Here is a 19,794-nt window from a genome sequence, read left to right as displayed (position 1 = left end):
GCATGTTGGCACTACAACATGCAAATTTTTGCTGTTTTCCAGTTGGGTACGACTTTAAAAAGGAGAACGACACTGCGTTCCAGACACCAATGAGAATTTAAAAATCGAAGGTACCAGAAAAAGTACGAAGATGGTGACTCTTGAAGAGGAAAGTGACTGCCTTTTGTCATTGTATGTATACACATATACAAGCTTTAGGTCGGCATGGTTACAACATATATAAGCTTTGAGGATATGCAAAGCTTTAAAAAAAGATTCAGAGTTCCTAAAGATCATGTCAATTAACCCTTAATTAAATGCTAAACCATTATCCATCACTTGACAAAGCGACCACCGCCCATGTGCCGGTGCAGATGTCTTCCCATAATTCCATTTGCTAGACACTGCCAGATAATTTCTGGTGTCATACAAGGTGATGATATCAAGACTTGGCAGTGTGTTTCTAACCTGTCAGTACATAAGGCAAAAGTTTGGCAAGCATTTCTTCTGCCCTAAGACCTATACCAGCAGCAACCGGATGAATGCGGACACAGACTGTCAAAAGGCAGTTGGAGGGGATAATCTAGATACTTGACAGTGCAGAAAGGTCAGTCCATGAGCATTAAGGCCGTTGTCAACAACCACATTTTGCTGCTAGGTTTAAGGTTAAGGGAAGAGGATTGCAATATGGAATAAGCTTCTCCTTCAGCGTGCAGCTAATAGAACAGTTGGCAAATAGATTACTAGACTGTTCTTCTTGTTGTTGCAGGTAGGCCAGAAATGGCATGCTCAAGAATTGGCAGACAAGAGATAGCTTCAAGAAATTAAACATGCAATTGACTTGTAGAAAGCACCAAATAGGGAGACACTCATTTCTTGGCTCAAGAGCCAGTACTAAAAATGCATTCCAGGAAGGGTTGGGGTTTCGGTGGAGAAATCTTATTTCAGAAAAGTAAAAATGATCCAATGTGTACTGAAACATCAGTCATTGGATTAGATGATTAAGTTTTTGATTCAAAGCAGATAACTGGGCCACACATGAGCATTAAATCCCATCCCTTCAAACTGCCTCATTCTGATTCCATTAACAATGATAAGCAGCAATAAATCCACATCTCATGGAACAAACAAGCAGAAAATCTCTCTTAGAAACCAAATGTATACTTTAGAGACACAGCAAGAATGTGTGAACTAATAATAATAATCATTGATAAAGTACAATATACAGAACTCTGAAAGATACATGATAAAACAACCAACAGCAATGCAAGCATATAAACAGAATTACAATAGAGAATCAAAGTATTAACAAATCTACAGAAATAACTATTGTACCTATTTTCCAATGAAAGCAGCAGAGCAGTTCTTTTTCTGAGATTGCATGAACTTTGGCTTTTAGCCACGCCTCCAGCATATAAATCAATGCTATACAAAAAGTTGTGTCTCCTACACACAATGCTGCCTTTGAATGATAACTGTGTTCGATAGCAAAAGAAAACAATGGCTTTCATTGCATCTATCTTTATCCAACTATGTCAAACTAGAAGCGGGGATTCCCTGCTTTTGAAACCACTCGGGCATGTGGAATCGTTCATATAGCACAGGTCTGACATCTTTCTGCTTAGACAGGTGCTTTAAAAGTGGAAGAAGAACGTCAAGAAGCTGATGAACCATAAGCAACAGACGGAGAGGTGATTAGTAAATGAAGAAACAAGTTTTGAGAAATGATTCTGTAAGTTTCTGGGTTAGATCTAGCTACCTGTGTATCATGTGGTTGACCTGCAGAAAATGGAACACATGGAATTCCATTCATCGGTTGCAATAAGAAACTAAATGGATTGTTGTCAACTATAACAATTCGGCAAGGATCATTTGATAGGCAGGAGAGATCCTTCACATGCTCTCGATATTGCCTGTTCACATGCCACATGAGAGGTTTTGCTGAAAGAAAAGAGCTAATCTCTAGCTTAATGGTTGCAAAAGTAGCCCATGCTTCCAGTGATAGAACGAATTTCATATGAAAAGAATGGAACTTGGACTAGAATCAATTAAATATGTACATTGTAAGACTCAAAGGAAGAATCAGAACATATTGCATTGCATAGTCCTAATAAATGCACTTGTATCATGATGTTTCTTGATTGACTTAGTATGTGAACATCGAACTCGAGTAAAATCAGAAATCATAAACTAGATACTAATGCGTCCTCTTTCTAAGAGATGCTCAAACAAACTCAAGATTCTACATAAAATATAGGCCAGTTGAATTTCAACAGGATTAAAGCACAAGAAACAGTTTAATTTAAGGTTACAATAATTAAAACAAATCTTCAGGAGTTTGTTTGACCATGTACAGATAGATATAACAATTAATTATGTATCTAATGGAAAATCTCTTTTCAAAGCATGTGCAAGGAAAGGTAGCCAAATGTAATGCACTAGTAATTTAACTTGGAGATTGTAGTAATTACATGGTCTAAAAGGCTAAGGGTATAGTATTCTCCATTTACAAGGTACTTGTGTTTTTATGGATCAATCATGGTGGTGAACAGTTAACATAGCAGAACATTTGAAACTTCCCTATAAACTGAGGAAAAAATAAAAGCTCATCAAGCAGTTAAAACTCAAGAAATGCTTTCACTTGTTAGCATGAGAGGCATGTTTCTCTAGAGTCTAGACCAGCACAATGTTCAAGCTAATAATTCATCTAAACCTAAATTCCAAACTAATCAGGGAAGGATATTGAGTCATTTTCTTCCACCACGTGTATGGGGCTAAATCTTCAAGGAAATTCAGGGTTACTAAAACATTTTCTACTACTTCATCCAAGCCGTAAAGGTTTACCTTTACACATTGTTTTCCTTTCTCTTACAACTTCAATGTGCTCAACCTTCCATACCACTACCAGTGCATTTTCTGGCTTATTTTCTAGACCATAAAAAATATACAAGCTAATAAAGGATAAACATTTCAAGGGTTGATTTTCTCATATCACAAACAAAGAAAGAGGGGAAAAAAAGAAAAAGAAAAGCAAAAGGCTTACGTGCTAATTGTTGAAGGCCGATAAAGGCGGTGACTAAATACATTTTCTGTATCAATTCTGTCCACCAGGGGTTTAGCGTAACCTACGGACATGCATATATGGTAATTAACTTACAACAAAGTTAGCAATAAAAGGAAAAAGAAAAAGTAGCGGCAGCCTGTAAGAAAGCATAAAATATGAAAGTACCTTCCAGGCCAGCGGTAAACAGAACAAGATCTGCAAATTCACTAAGTTGCTTTAGGAATTCAGCCAACCCTGGACGCTCAAACACCGTGACATAATTTATCTTAGGTTTTCCTTCACATTCCTTCAAAACCGAACATATCGAAATCATAACAAATTTCTTTCAACAAATACTATACAATCATTTATTTTACAATAAAAGAAAAGAGTAGAATATGAGACATACCTTGTCTGAAGAAACACATTCCAGCTCAAACCACTTCACTCCAGCTCCTGTTGCTTGATTACGCAGAGCAGCTGGCAAACTAGACGTCTCGTATGCACATACTAGAGTTTCATCCAAGTCCAGAACTACCTGCAATAGCACACATGCTCAATAGTGTAAACAAGACCAGAAGACAAAAGAGAACTGACAACACCACGAGGTGTAAAAATGAAACTTTGCAAACGTTTAAAAGAATCCTGAAGAAACTTAATAGCTTGAGATCAATAATAAGAACAACAACACCGGTTATTCAATTCCCTGAAAACCTCCTATTTTATTACTTGATTCCATAATCCACAGACCTCAAAACCAATAGCCTAATAATATGTTTCATAAAATAAAAATAAGTCACAGGCCTAATTTGGAATTTAATCATTTGCAAGAGTTCAATTGAATTGAATGCTTACAAAATCATGCCGTTTCCTATGTTGAATTCTATCAACTAAAAGCTGTCTAAACACAAGAGTTGAACTAAATAGAATTGAACGTGCAAATTTTTTAGACTTCCCAACACACTCTTAACTTTAAAACCATACCCATTATACGATTTTCACGGAAGAGCTAAACAACTAAAATTATTTGTGTGTATCAAATCAATCAAATAAAAAACATTACAATAAAAAGGAATATTACAGTGAGTTTTCTAAAAGGCTGATCAACAGGAGAAGACACGGGACCAGAAGCGATCTCGAGAGTAGCAGCCGAAAGATCGGTCTCAGTCTCGGTTCCGGTTTCGGTTTCGGTCTCAGTCAACTCGATGACCGGTAACGGTTTAAAAGTGTTACTAGAAGAAGAAGAAGAAGAAGAGAGAAGAGGAAGGTGACCTAAAGCTCTAAGGATCTGTAGAAAGATCTGGAAGAAGAAAGCAAGCCAGTTCCATAGCGTTCTCCATACTTGAATCGACCGTGGTGAGTAAACTATCTCTTGCTGAGTTAACTCAGCCATTTGAACCGTTCCTTTTTTTTAGAAAAACTGAGTGATTTTCAAATTTTTTGCTGCTTTTTATTATTATTCTTGGTGGCTATGGCGTGGATGCTGATTGTTTGATAAAATGCCTAGTGAGACAGAGAAAAACAAATAAATTAGTCTAGAGAGATAAAGATATGCCAAAGTTATTACCACGCGCTTTTGATTGGTGAGTTATTGCATCTTTATGATATTATATTATGTACTTCAACTAGAGTGTTATATGGTTCAAGTATCCTGTAGTTTGATACTTTCGGTTTCCAAAATTTTATATTTGATTGATCTCAAAGTAAAAGAGCTATTTTTTTTCAATAATTTGATTTTTTAGAAATTTTAAATTAAATTCTCATATTTATATTAACTAGTTGTTTATTTCCGCATTGTATAATTCATTTTGATTATAAAATTAAGTTGTTAAATGCAATCTAATAAAATCTTTAATTTTTAATATTACTTTTTAAAATTTTAAAAAATAATAACAAACTAAATATTTCTAAATGTTTTCTTAAATTTTAAATTTTATTAATACAATAATATAAAAATTATTTATTAATTGATTTTAATATTATAAATTAACATATTAATATAATTAATACTGCTATCTTTTAGAATTATATGATTAAAAATTTAATATATTAAATATAATATTAAAATATTATTTTTTATATTAGAATTATTATTTATTATAAAACTAATTTATTAATTAATATAATATTAAAATATAATTAATATGTTATTTTTAGGATAGATTTAATATTATTATCCGATTAGAAAACTATTTGTTAGTCAATATAATATTATAATATAATTAATGTGTTATTATTTCTTAGGATAGAATTAGCATCACTATCTAATTATGAAATTATTTATTAATTTATATATTATCTCTTAGGATTAGAGCCCGTATTTAATTAGAAATGTAACTTATTAATTAATAAATTAATAAAAGAACTATAAAATTACACATAATTTTGAATTTCAAGTGTCAAAAGTAATACACATGTCAAAATAAAAAATCATGCCAAGAATTATACATATATGTCAAAAAATTTAAGATTCAGAATTTATATATATATATATATATATATATATATATACTAGTTATTTACCTATGAGTTTTATAATCGTTATTATTTTTATTATAAAATTAAATTGATAAATACAAATTTAATAATTTTTTAAATATTTAATATTGATTTTATAAAATTTTAAAAAAATAATAGCAAGCTAATTATTTTTATATATTTTTATTTTCTAAAATTTTAAAATTTTATTAATATAATAATATAAAAATTATTTATTAATTAATTTTAATATCATCTGGCAGGAATAACTATTTCAATCCTAAGATAGTAATTATTTATTAATTATTATTTTCTAAAATTAAAATTTTATTATGTAGTTAAAAATTTAATTTATTATTAAATTTAATATTAAAAATATTATTTGAAATATTATTTTCTATATTAGAATTATTATCTAATTACAAGAATAATATATTAGTTAATATAATATTAAAATAAAATATATCTAATCTATTAGTTAATTTATTATTAAAATATAATTAATATATTTTTTAAAAAATAAAATTAATATTATTATCTGATCAGAAAATTATTTTTTAGTTAATATAATATTAGAATATAATTAATGTACTATCTTTAGGATTAAAGTCAATATTTAATTAGAAATATAACTTATAAATCAATAAATTAGTAAAAAAATTATAAAATTACACATAAAATTAAATATCATATATCAAAAATTAAACATACATGTCAAAAATATTTAAGTCTCAAAGATTAATATATATATGATTATTAATTTTATATAGAGTATAAAAAATTAATTATTATATTGTATAGTTCATAATAAATCATATTTTTTCTCTTAGTAATATAATTATTGATAAAATAATAATTTTATAAATATTTTAGTTATTATTATGCATCTAATCAAATATTTAAATTTTGTAGTTCTTTTTTTTTAAGATTTTCAATAATTTATGAATTTGTAAAAAGATATTGAGAAATTATATCTAAATTCAAGAATTGTTTTTATATCATTGTTTAAAGCTTAATTCATATCTAATTAAAGATGACTAATGATTATATTGATTATATATTTAACGATCCACAGAATTCTTTGAATTTTGATGCAAAGAGATACAATTGTTGTTTTTATTTTGTAATGGAAATGTTAAAGATAATACCAAGTTTTGGAATTTACAAGCAATGATTGGGGGGGTGTTTACACGCGCTAAGGAGAGAGTATGGAAATTGAAAAATAAAAAGACGACAGAGAGAGTGAAAGAGGGAGTTTTTATTGAATCGAATGAGCCAATAAGAAGAGACGATTTTTTGCAGCATTTTGTCCTTAATTATCATTATTTACTTACTCCTCGTCCTCATCCTCGTCTAAAAGCCAGACAGGCTCACATCTGCTGCACTCACTATTACTGGAAACCATCTGCAACCTTTATCTTTTCCTTTTATGGTCTTTTGTCTGTGCTCTGATTCCAAGGTAGAGAGAGCCATCATATCCAACTGCTACAGTTCAATGCTGACATGGCATGAAATTAACATCCATTTAAAAAACTCTTAAAAAAAAATAATCTTAATAAAAAACATAATTGCATTAGTTTGATTAAATAGACATTTAAGAATTTGTTTGATATTATTATTATTATTATTATTATTATTAAAACAATTATATTTATAGATTAATAAAATGTATATCATTAATATATTTCTTTCTAGATTAAAATTATTATTTAATTAGAAGTTAATGCTAAAAATGCAATACATATGTTTCCTGTTAGGAAATTATTTCTATATATGGATGATGCTGATTTTATGATAAACTATTAAAATTACTAAATATTAATTAAATAAGTTAAATACATATTAAAATATTGACTAGAAATAGTTAAATAGGATAAAGAAAGGTTCTAGAGATGATATGTGATCAATTTTGTAATACAGCTCCAATTTGATGAATTTTCTAAGGCCAATTTGATATTGATAAAAACTTGTCAATTTCTTGGTCAGATTTGGACCATTAATGAAATTAAAAATTGGGTAAATTTTGCTTGCACCCCACATCAATTTTACAAAAATATTGGTAACACTGTTTTTAAAATAAATGATAAATTAACACAGGAGTTATCTAAATATGTCCTTCTAGGCCAACTTGGATTAGATATGGACTAGAAGAAGATTGACGCGTGTATGTAGCAGCCAAACAAAAGCGATTAAGACCAAGTCTTTCCTTAGTTTTTTCCATATGTAAGTTTCACATCAAGTCCTCTCTTGTTTTGATACCTAAAGTTTGTCCTTTTATCTATAACCATTGTTAAATGAATATGCTTTTTTTTTTTTTTTTATCTCGGCCTAAAATTTATATAATTTATATAATTTTATACTAGCTCAAGTGATAAGAGCATTTACTCTTAAAATTAAGTGAATTTTTTTTTTACCTTTATAATGAATGTAGAAATATAACTATTTTTTATTGTATATCCTTTTTTATGATGAATATAAAAACATAACTATTTTTCATTATAATTCATAGCTCGTTGATTTTTCTATTAGTAAAAAATGATTCCCGCTTATAAATTTTAAAAATTTCGACTTTTGCTTTTTTTCCTATAAGGATTCAGAACTAAACCAAAGCCATAATTTGAATTCAATTCAGTTCATGATACCCAAGATCTATGGCGAACCCTAGAGGTAAGTATTTTCCAAAATTTAAACCCCACATCAGATGCAGCCTACTTACTATATAGTTAAGCTCTCCAACTCTATGAGGCAGCTCAGTTGACAATTTCTCCTGCTTATCCCCTTTATTTGACTAGACATGTTAACATCTTTGACGTTTTAGTATGGATAAGGTCTCATAACATCTGTCACTAAGCCCTCTCCCCAAGAGGTGTGGGCCTCTGGAGAATTCTGAACATGGCCACCCACTAATACCTTGTGGTGGATTAAAATCTTCCAAGTTCAATTTCTAGCAATCAACCTTCCCATTCAAAAAATTTCTTAAGTACCAAAAGAACAGAAGTCAGCTAAAAAAATACCCTTCAATTAGATCCACAACCTACCATGTATCCTGAGAGCAAAATGCAAAGCCATGTAGATGGATGGGGTAAAAGATCAGAAAAAATAGGAAAAAAGAAAGAAAATTGCCCCTTGACTTGCAGTGACCATCATCAAAGCATCAAGAGCTACATGCTACACTGAATCCATTTCGCTAATCCATACCAATGCATTGATCATTTTATTATTGTGCCTCTGTTTATACCAATTAATGAGTTGGCGTTCATGCTACATACAAACCCTCCACCAAGCGAAGGTATTAAAGAATAAAAATGCAGGGGTCTGTACAGAATAAATTATGTGTTGATTAACAAGCAAGTGTATGCATCCCAGCAAAGCTGGTTCTGTTGCATGCACATCAAACCAAAACTGATACCGGAAATCTACATTCCAGGTCCTGTGCTCGTGGAAAGTTCTTGGCTCACAATAGTCAAAAACATGACATGAACATATCGACAAGAGTGTAAAATTTCAGTGGGAGTTGGACTCATATGAATACAAAAGCCAAGGGTGCTCTAGTGCCTCCCTTGCAGTCGGTCGCCTCACAGGATTGACCTCAAGTAAGCTTTTCACAAAGTCAATAAATTCAACATCAGAAGTTTGCAGATGATGCTCCAATGAAGATTCCTCCGGGATTATGTATTCTATTTGGTTTTTCTCCTGGACAAGCAATTAGCTATATGAGCAACAGTGATGTGACAGAGTAAGCAGAATGTTTAAAATTTAAATAAGCATTCATCTCTAAGTTGAACTTGAAATGAAGATTCATCTTTAACTTTCACAAACTCTTTTGTTGAGACAACAAAGGGCATGCTCATTTTATCTTTTGATTTGATGAAGGTAAAATGGGAATGTATGGCTGTCCAAGAGCTTTTTGGTTTCTTTCTTTGAAGAAAATATAGTATACAAACCTCATTTACATAATAGAGATCATATTCTGTTGTGAAGTACTTGTGTGTTTCCTGCCCCCTCACTAACATCTCCAAATCGATAGGACCCAGCATCCCGATCACGCGAGCGAGGATCATTACAACCGCATCATTTGGAAACAGCACCTGATAAAGACATAGATAATAAATATGACTTGCTAACTAAATTATTGGAAAAAACTATTCTTCGATATCCAAGGCAATCCCAAGAACCATCGGAATTAGAGATTATAAATACAGAATTTTCAAAATGCTACTAACTTTAATTTAAGAAATAAAATGAAGTCAATCTACAAGTCATACCTCCCCAGAACATAGCTCAGCCAAGATGCAACCAAGAGACCATAAATCAATCTTTTGGTCATATGGAAGACCTAAAATCACTTCAGGGGCCCTATAGGAACGAGATTGTACGTATAGGCACAAGTTGTCAGACTGAAAGCAACTGCTTCCAAGATCAATGACCTTTATCTCACATCTCCTGTAACTCTTTATCAGAATGTTCTCAGGCTTGAGATCACAATGAATAATTCCCAAGTGATGCAAGTATTCCAGCGCCTCCAAACATTGACGGGTTATGACCTGTTGTGGCAGCAGTCAAAAGATTCATAGTTACACATGTTTCATGTTGTCGGTTTTATATTTGCAGATTTTACAATTTTTCAGGAATGGCTATCTACACTAATAAAATAATAGCAATTAAAATGGCTGAATAAACTGCTTCTTCACAATTGGGAAATTCACATAAATGATCAGAATGATACATCCCAGGCAAATGTAATGATTTTCTAAATGCAACAGTCTAATAGAATAGATAGAACTGTAAACCAAAAAGAAACAGGCTGAAGATAAGGAAGCAGAAAAAAAAAATAAAAAAAAGGCCAACAGCTGAACAAACTAACCTGCAGCCTGCTAAGTGTGAAATAAGGTTCACCACCAGATTCTTGATTAAATTTCTGAAATTCATACAAATTTGCTCGGAGTAGTTCACAAACAATAAAGAGATGCTCCTGCAGAATTTCGAGAAGAAAACGTTACCAGTGGTTAGACTATCTCAACCGGAAAGATTGAGGACAATTGATACCGCCATTGCTAGCAGTGATTTCATAATGTACTCACCACAACTGTTAATCATAATTTTGGGCGTCGAATCTCCTCCTTGTTTCAAAATCACATGTAAGACAAAACTAAATATGCAACTTTCTAGACATACCTGGTGATAGAAGTAGTCATAAAGACGAATAATATGGCGTTCATCAGCTGGGTCATGCTTGTTTACAAGCTTCAGAAGTTTAATTTCATCCAAACTCTGATCGAAGAAATCTTTATCATTTTTAATAATCTTCAGGCAAACATCTATTCCTGTATAAAGATCATGTGCCTGCACAACCTTACTGAAAGCAGCTGAACCCAAGTATTCTGTGACATAATATCTGCCTGCAATGACAGTATTAAGAACAATAGGCAGATCCTTGTTTTCCTCGAATCCTGTCCTGTACATAGCATACATATGAGTATACTAACTCTACACATCAACCAGCAATGCACAAGCTTCCAGTTTTAATTGAAACAAAGAACTATAGCTGGATTTTAAGATGACAAGATTAAGATACTATAATAAACGGGTTACTCTTCTATAGATGGGCAGTCCTCTCATTCCCATTTAGATTGGCTTCAGAAGTTATTAATGCTGAATTGAAATTCACTTAAAACCAACACTTGAACAACTTGGTTAAGCAGTCCTACAATTTTAAACTAGTTCAGCTGAAACCTGTACCAAGATGGAAACCTCAATGCAACCAAAAGTTCCAGACAATCAACAACTCCAACTAACCTGTTTTTCCTGTGTATGATTCGCAGATCAAACACTTCATACTCATCCTCCTGAGCGTCTAACATCAGTAGATCATTAGTATTAACTTCCCCATCTTCTTCTTCTTCAGTGGCTCTAAGCTCATCAGCTTCTTCATTTGCCTCTCCAACTATATAATTAGCAATTCCATTTGGTTTGATTTCAGATAAATTTTTATAGCTTTCAAACCAGTCACCTCTGGAATGTGAATTTGAGTCGTAATTACTATCCTTGCTTTTTCTGTTTACAGTAGCAACATCATAGTCAGTGGGAAAATCTCCAAATTTTAGCTGATAATCAGTTGAATCTGTTACTTTGGAGCTCAAGAAGATTTGATCGGTAGGGCACCCGTCATACATTCCTCCTGCTCCAGCACAGCATTTGCAAAGGGCAGCTGAACTGTCATTCCTGTCAACGTTTCCTTCAGGATGCCTTACTTTATCAAAATGGTAATAATCCATAGCTTGAGCTTCACTTTTATCTTTGCTGGATTTCATATTAAAAAGACAAGGCTGGTCCAAGTAATCATCATTTGCTTCTACTTCAAATTCTTCAGTGTTACCATATAGACCTAGTGAATTTTCAGATTGATTTACTGTCTCTGATGTCATGACAAACTTATCCTCGCTTGGACCACCAAGGTAGTCCAGCGCATTGAAGGATGGTGTCATGAAGTTTCCTTCGTCTTTCTCATCATACCAGTAGAAGTCATTTTGCAAATCAAAATCGGGGTAATCACGTGCTGTACCAAATTGAGACAACCTATCTGATGATGTTTCTGAATTAGCCTGAGATGCAGAACGGAGCCCATATGGATTTGTAAATTCTGCAGAGAAAAATTGATAGAGTGTTGAAGTGACCACCAACTAAAATGATGCATGATTAGCAGCATCTTGTGTATGAGTACTAAACGGAAACAACATCCGTTTCAACATACCAGAAAAACTTTAATATATGACAGTTGCTTCATTTAGGATAAATTACAAGTTCAATTCTTCGCAATTAAATGGCAAAAATGGTGTATTTATAATAATACATTGGCTCCAATATTCAATGAACAAAGCAAAACAGTGCAGCCCAGAAATGGGAAGGCATGTAAAAGAAAAAAATGATTTAAGAAAATAACAAAAAGGAAAAGAAAAAAATTAAAAGAATGGTTCTCCAATAAATAACAAATGAAAACTCTAATAAATAACAAATGAAACCTTACTGTCTCAAGTCATATCAGAAATAGAAATTCTACACAATAATTGCACACTTCAATAGATGATAATTCATAGTAACAGAAACTGAGAATATTCTTATCAAAGTCTTTTTGTTGGAGCTCCATTAATGAGACCCTCCACAAACAAACAAAAGAATCAAATAAATATCTATAAAAAGAAATAACAAACTATTTAATTTATACGTATCAGATATAATCCATTGATCTTTAATAAAGAAAAAAGAAAAACTAAAATTTGAATCCTAAAGTTATGCTATATTAAGCCAGATGATGAAACAAGATTACGTATTTGCAGTTAACCTCATGGAGTACAATTGATAAAAAAAACTTAATTATACCTGTTCAGAATAAAGAAAAAAAAATAAAGACATGATCAAGCAAAATTAGCAAAAGAATTATTAATAAAATTGAATCTTTAATCACAACTAAGAAGATTTACCTGAAGAGCACAAATCACTAGTAGAGGATCCCAAGCTAACAAACTCATCATCTGAGACGGACCCAGAATTTGATTTGGATCCTTCATCACCACCACCGGCAATAACTTCAGATGGCCGGAAGGAGGCCGGAATCTTGACAGGTGGCAAAACAAACAAGAACTTCTCAAAATCGAAAGAACCCAGTTCATTTTTCTCAATCATATCTTGTTTAAGAGCTAATTCAGCTTCTTTTAATCCATTTTTGCGTAAAAAATCCATTACAGCCTCTATATCTGGTGAGTGTACTATTGCTGCTGACTCTGTTTCTCCTTCTACTTCTGCGGTTGCCATGATGATGATGATGATGATGATGATGATGATGGTACAAAGTCAAACACAAAGTAGAGCAAGAAAAAGAAGAAAGAAAAGAATAAGAGGAAGTGAAGAGTACATAATTCAGGGTTTGCATGCTCTCTTTCTCTTTCTATTGTATCAGTTTTGCTGTGAAACTGAAGCTAAGGAATAGAGAGAGAGAGAGAGAGAGAGAGAGAGAGGTGTTATGTCTTTCTTACCAACTCTGAAAAGTGAAGGTTTTTAGTATAATTATAAAAACATCCCTGAAATTTTAGTTTAGAAGCAATTGACTTCATAATGTTCTAATATTAAAGAATTTAATATCATGGATGAAAAATATACTAGGAACTAAAAAACCTTAAATGCTTTCTATTATGCAATATGATAATTTCAGAAATAAAATATAAATATGTTTCATTATTGTAGGAGCCTGTTTTAATATTCCTTTTAATTTTGTGTTTGATTTTTAATGTTCTTATTTTTTATAGTAAATTATACTAATGGACTTTTTTGGTTTTTAATTATTTTAGATGGAAAAATATATTTTCATAATATAGAAGAAAGATAAAGAAAATGATTGTTTGATTCTTCTTCTTATTTTTTAAGAATATATTAGTTCAATTCAAAGTATAAAATGAAATATTTAAAGAAAGATATCACAAAATATAAAGCCATATTAAACTTCAAGTAAATTTCGTTCTCTTTTTGTTCTTATAATTCAGATAAAGTATTGAATTTTCTTTAGAACGTTTTAGAGATTAAAAGTGTTAGAATTATAACAATAAGGTTTCAAATGTCTTGAATATTAAACTTTATGGAGTTATTTGTAATTATTGTAAGGTTTATTTTGGGTTTAAAGGAATTGGTAGGGCAAGTGATTACGTGAGAATATTACATGAACTATACATTTAATCGGTTTTTAGTTGCTAGGTAGTTCATAAAACCATACGAGTAATTTATGATCGCATTCGAATTTTAAATATATAATTATATTAAAATTTTTAAAATAATTTTTATTATTAATATAAATTTTATATATATATATATATATATATATATAAATATACATGTGTTACTACTTTTCCTAAATTATACTATATGGTATAAGATTTTCAGTATGGCTTTTAGGCATGTAAAATTTACCCTGCCAGATATGGTATGATACTGTTATTACTGTTACTAAATTATGCTATATGGTATTATACTATATGGTATTAATAAAACCGTTCAATTTTTGGCAAAGAGCATTTAAGAAATAATTTTAAATTTTATGAATACGTTTTTAAAACCACTTAATGAAAATTTATTACATAAAATATTAAATTTCATAAAAAAATTAAAAATTTTATATTCGAAAGGTAAGGCCTTTTTCACCCGATTTTAAAAATTTTATTTTGAAAATATCAAACCGATGCGAGTGAATACGTCCTAAAAATAAAAATAAAAAATTATATTATATATTAATATCTAATAAAAGGATAATATAATGTTAAGTTCTGTAAATGAATAAATAAAAAAATTGAACCTCAGAATTTTCCACCCAAAAGGTAAGGCTTTTGTCACCAGGCTAATCGATGATGATGATTATTTTAGGTGATTGTGGGTCTTTGTTGTTTGTTTTTGGTGGTACGTCTAGAGGCTAATCGTTTAAAGGGGACCATTGTTTTTTCTTTTTCTTTTTTTTTAATATTCCCACCTATCTCTTATTTTTCTTTTATCTCGAGGCCCTTTTATTTTTCTCTTATAATATATATATATTCTATGCTTTTTGCGATGTGGGTTTTCTGGTTCATAAGTTGTAATCTTCCTTTTTGCTTTTTGGTTGAGTGGGGGCAAGAAATCTCAAATTTCAACATGGAGTGTTTGGAAATTAATTATAGTGTAATTGTTGGTTTGATATGGTTTTTCCTTAATGCAATTTCATAAAAAAAAAAAATTACTTAATTAAGTGATAAAAATGAAAATTACCAAATAATGGGTCTTTAACATTTGGGTTTATGGGCATAAAAGATGCATGATTAACCAAGTAAGATTAGCTCAATTATTATTTGAATTTGTGAAAAAAAATAATTAATTATATATCATATGCTAATATTATATGTATTTTAAATAAAACCATTTGTCTAAGGCAAATAGGAGAAGACTTTTCCTAATTTATAACTTTGTAAAATGATTTGGTCATATTTTATATGTTTTTAAGCACATGAATAAAGAAAATAAAGTTGGAAGAATAATAATTGTTTTGTTCTCTATATCAATGGCATTGTCTACCCACTATAATGTTTTTTTTTTTTTTTAATTATATTTCTTTTTGTTTTAGTTGTTTTAGAATTCCATGTTCTTCATGTAAGTGATAGCAATTTGATTATTTTTCCAACAATTAATCTATCCAAAATTGAGAAACTGGTAAACCCTATTCTCTTATCAATTAATAGTTTTTACTAAAGAGATTTTCCAGCAAATATAATTTATTCAATAATTTTGGCAAAATTTCATCATTTTTTATAGTAAAATATATGTAAATAAAAAAACTATTTCTGGTATACTGAGTTTTCAATAGACAAAAAGATAACTATATAATATTTAATAATTCACAATATACTATATATATATAAACCAAAGAAAATAAAAATTTAAAGAGCATCTATGTCATAATTTAATCCATCATAGTAGAATATATATATATATATATATATATATAATATTAATTTCATTCTCTTCCTAATTAATCATTGGTCCAATCTACTTTATATGGAACCCATAATTTATTTTACTGGTAAAACCTCCTTTTCATGAATAATAATAATAATAATAAATATCAACCCACCTCATATCATAATGTTGTTTCTCCATGAATAGTGTGACAACAAAAACAACTTTCACTTTCTATCGTCTTTTCCATGTGACCACTGGAAACAATTGTTCATTTTATTTTTCTCAATTATTATTATTGCCATCTTTTCTTGCCCTTTCTTTTTTCTTTTTCTTTTCCCCTTTGATAATGCTTTTCAAATTTGAACTCAATGCCCGTTGGTCAGAAATTGCTGCCTTGCTCTGTTCTTTTATAGGGTAAATTTCATCTATGGTCCTTAAACTTCAAACATATATATTTTGTGAAAAAGAATTTCATTGAAGATATGATACAATGTTACATTTTGGTAATAAATTTAATATTTATTTTGAAACAGAATAATTTTTATGAATCTAAAATATCGTGTTAATATATTTTAGTAGATTTCCCTCGAAATCAACTAAAACCTTAGTTGTATAAAAAAAATATAACAAATTTTTATTAGCAGATGATATATCCTAATTTGATATGCGAATTGTTTTTGTAAATATATATATTTATTGATATTTATTTAAACAGAGTCGTTATAGATCTGGATGAAATCTTCAATATTTTTAAAAATAATAGTTCAAAAACTTTAAGGGATTAATATTTAAAACTCAAATAATTATAAAAATAATTTTTCTATAATTTATTATCAATTTCTATATTATTAAATATCAGTTTAGACATTTTAAAGTGTAATATTATACGTATGCATATTTTGTTTATGTTTAAAAAAGTTTCTGAACTATATTATTATTATGAATATTAATAATTGCTTAACCAGATTAATAATAATATTAATTTACATGGAGAAATTTTTTAAAAAATCCTTAAAATTAATTAAAAAAATAGTTTAAAGACTTTTAAAATACAAAGAAAGCTTAAGGATCCAATACCAAATAATCAAAAAAATTCAGCAACCTTCTAATGTGTTGCCTTAATTTTACCACAAAATTGCTTCTTATATATGAATGTCCTGCTAAGCATATATTTCTTTTATTTGCTTCCATGTTCTCTTATTTAAGTACCTCAAAATTTGATTTTGTGTTTGTATATTATATTCTTATAAATTCATGCCATAAAATGAAACTATCAAATCCATTGAAAAAAATAATAATCTAAATCTAGTACTATAATATTTGATAGAAAGATAAAGAAGACATGCTGTCTTCATAGCTTTATCCAAACTTACTTTTAAGTCATAGGAATAATCATATGTAATCTCTAACCATATGATGTGCCCATTTTATTCTTATTTTTCATTAAATTAGAAATTTGATTGCCATATAACAACATTCAACCCAATTTTTTTGGCCATTTTTGGTGTTATGGTAGTTGCAATTGTTTCTTTAGCAATAAAAATTATTCACCTCTTAGATCCTTATACTTCATTTTAGTACAATCAGTCTCTCGGCTCTCAATTTTATTTTTTAAAACTTTTTAGTGGTATTAGGAATTAAATTTATTATTTTAGTATAATACTGTGTTTGGTTGAAATTTATAAAATTTATAAATTTTAATAAAATATGTAAAATTTTTAATTGAATTCTACATTAGTAAGTCAATCTATTTCATAACACCGAAATATCTTTTTTAAATTTATTATTTTTATTTTATTTTTTCTCTTATATATATTTTTTAAATAAAATATACTGTTTTATGGATTTCGATCAAACATTGCAAAAATGTTAAAACAAACTTACAAATAACAAATAAAAATTTAGGAATAAAAAATTAGTGATGCTGACTAATGAAAATTTATCATCTGCATAGCAAATAATATTAAATAACATACCATTTTGTATATCCCACATACAAATTCTTTCATTCATTTTTTCTCTTATGTGGACAGTTTTTTTCTCTTTAATTTGTTCTGGTGCCAAAATAGGTACTAAAGCATTTAAAAGTGCAATAATTGCACATATCATGTTTCAAAGTTGGGCACATAAAAATAAAAATGATAGTTACTAACTTCCAATTAATTAAAAATCAAATGAAGTTGAAGCATTAAAGAATATAAAAAAGTATGCCTCATGCATTAGGTAGTGATAACCACTAATCTCCAACTTCTTTTAATGCAGAAACTAATGATATCATCATTTTTGATTAGCCATACCATCCACCACTCAGATGGTTTTGGATAGAAAAGTACAATCAATTATAATTTTCTTAGATTTGAAGAGAAAAAGAAATTGTTTAGGAAAAAGGAAAAATTGTATATCACCTACCTAAGGTAAAATGGTGCTCAACAGTTTAGATGATGACAGCTTGGAGAAGAATATTATTGAATTAAGATTAGATTGCATCCTGTCAAACACATTCAAACTCTACTTTTCAAACTTCTTATTGTCAAAAGCCAAGGAATTTCATCTCACAATTGTAACCTAGCTAATCTAGGTGTGGAAGTATAGAAGCATAATCTTTAAATTCAATTAAATTCTTTTTTTATGGAAAGTTACAATTGTCTAATTACTCGGTGCATTAAAAAATAACTAATACGATATATATTGTATAAGAAAGAATAATTATTTCTGTCGTATAGATCACACGATTTATTGAATTTTTAATAAATCTTAAGAAATTTAACTCCTGATTTCTCACCCTTTGAACAAGGCATCCAAAGGGGGAAAAAGTGTATTCTAGGGGTTTGAATTACTTGTTGGAGGCAAGTTGATAGCATCCAAAGATAACTAAATTGATGTGTATGGTAAATAAAAACTATGTGAGTGGTTAACAGGTATGTGAAAATTGAATGATTGATCATTCTAAAAGCTTTAAATAAAGCTCAATCAATGATTCAAACACATAGATTATTGATGATATATTCCATGAAAAATGCATAATTTGGAATAAGGTTGACAACTAAGAAAGATTCTTGTAAATGGGAAGCAAAAAAAAGAGAACTACATTAATTTAAAACTTAAATGACTTCTTTTTTAATATTTAAAATATTTCATACTATTATTTGATGTGATTTATGCCTAAGATTAAACATGATTGTCTATATAGGTGCATAGTAGAAGACATATATTTAATCCTATGTTGTCTAATACTAAACATGTTACTTATTTATTTATTACGGGATATATAATATTTTTATTAAACTGTTTTTTCATGTTTTAAGATTCAGAAGACAATTTTATAAAAGAATCATATGCTACATCACATCGAGAAGAATTGAAACAAATAAAATAAGTCGTATAACATTACTCATCTTTTTATAGTCTAGGAATGAAAGTCAAATTAAATAAATTGATATTTGAATATCAGATGAAACCCTATATTTAACTAATAGGTGACTTGAGATTATTTTAAGAGTGAACATCATGTTTCAGATCTTCTTAAATTAAAAAGTTTTTTTTTTAAAAAAAAAAAAAAAAAAAAAAAGAAGCCCTATGTTTAACTTCATGGGCCAGCCTATAAAACTTGTGGGCTCTCATTTGTTCTCATATTGGCTGATTGTGCTTAGCAGCCTCTATAAATTGTGGACTCCATAGGTTAACTTATGGGCCATTTACATTTTGGCCCACTTAACGGCCTATCATGGGCCAGTGATTACTGAGTGAACACTTCACCTATTTTTCTGTTTGAATTGTCAGATTTCAGTTTTAGTTCCAATACTGCCTTTAGATATAAGAGAATCAAA

At 29.5% G+C, this 19,794-nt stretch overlaps 2 protein-coding genes across 3 annotated transcripts; both read right to left on the bottom strand.

Annotated features, from left to right (window-relative positions):
- Positions 1 to 1,162: 1,162 nt before the first annotated feature.
- LOC8261727 (carboxy-terminal domain RNA polymerase II polypeptide A small phosphatase 1) lies at positions 1,163 to 4,570 on the bottom strand. The gene is made up of 6 exons (XM_015727901.3): positions 4,104 to 4,570; positions 3,432 to 3,560; positions 3,209 to 3,329; positions 3,023 to 3,104; positions 1,739 to 1,892; positions 1,163 to 1,641 (listed from the first exon to the last, which is right to left on the bottom strand). The coding sequence occupies exons 1-6, from the start codon at positions 4,413 to 4,415 to the stop codon at positions 1,510 to 1,512; spliced, it is 930 nt and encodes a 309-aa protein (XP_015583387.2). The 5' UTR covers positions 4,416 to 4,570; the 3' UTR covers positions 1,163 to 1,509.
- Positions 4,571 to 8,682: 4,112 nt separating this feature from the next.
- On the bottom strand, positions 8,683 to 13,508 carry LOC8261729 (serine/threonine-protein kinase ppk15). 2 transcript variants are annotated; one of them, XM_015727900.3, is made up of 7 exons: positions 12,979 to 13,508; positions 11,297 to 12,140; positions 10,676 to 10,955; positions 10,365 to 10,472; positions 9,766 to 10,044; positions 9,445 to 9,588; positions 8,683 to 9,193 (listed from the first exon to the last, which is right to left on the bottom strand). In XM_015727900.3, the coding sequence occupies exons 1-7, from the start codon at positions 13,307 to 13,309 to the stop codon at positions 9,005 to 9,007; spliced, it is 2,175 nt and encodes a 724-aa protein (XP_015583386.1). In that variant the 5' UTR covers positions 13,310 to 13,508; the 3' UTR covers positions 8,683 to 9,004. The 2 variants fall into 2 exon arrangements, with proteins under 2 accessions (XP_015583386.1, XP_025015586.1); XM_025159818.2 differs by lacking the exon at positions 12,979 to 13,508 and having other exon boundaries at positions 10,676 to 10,950; positions 11,297 to 11,486.
- Positions 13,509 to 19,794: the final 6,286 nt, after the last annotated feature.

This window comes from Ricinus communis, chromosome 6, assembly GCF_019578655.1.
Source record: "Ricinus communis isolate WT05 ecotype wild-type chromosome 6, ASM1957865v1, whole genome shotgun sequence".
Lineage (NCBI taxonomy): Eukaryota > Viridiplantae > Streptophyta > Magnoliopsida > Malpighiales > Euphorbiaceae > Ricinus > Ricinus communis.
Note: the sequence above shows the minus strand (reverse complement) of the source record. Positions and strands in the feature narration are given on the sequence as shown.

Bases quoted from the DNA above. Each gene is read 5' to 3' on its own strand.
- LOC8261727 (XM_015727901.3), bottom strand. From the start codon at position 4,415: ATGGCTGAGTTAACTCAGCAAGAGATAGTTTACTCACCACGGTCGATT. The intron at 3,330-3,431 runs GTATGTCTCATA...TCGGTTTTGAAG, and splicing joins AATGTGTTTCTTCAGACAAG to GAATGTGAAGGAAAACCTAA. The intron at 1,893-3,022 runs GTAAGCCTTTTG...GCATGTGAACAG, and splicing joins CGGCCTTCAACAATTAGCAC to GCAATATCGAGAGCATGTGA.
- LOC8261729 (XM_015727900.3), bottom strand. From the start codon at position 13,309: ATGGCAACCGCAGAAGTAGAAGGAGAAACAGAGTCAGCAGCAATAGTA. The intron at 10,045-10,364 runs GTTAGTTTGTTC...CTGCCACAACAG, and splicing joins TCACACTTAGCAGGCTGCAG to GTCATAACCCGTCAATGTTT. The intron at 9,194-9,444 runs GTTTGTATACTA...TTGCTTGTCCAG, and splicing joins ATCTCTATTATGTAAATGAG to GAGAAAAACCAAATAGAATA.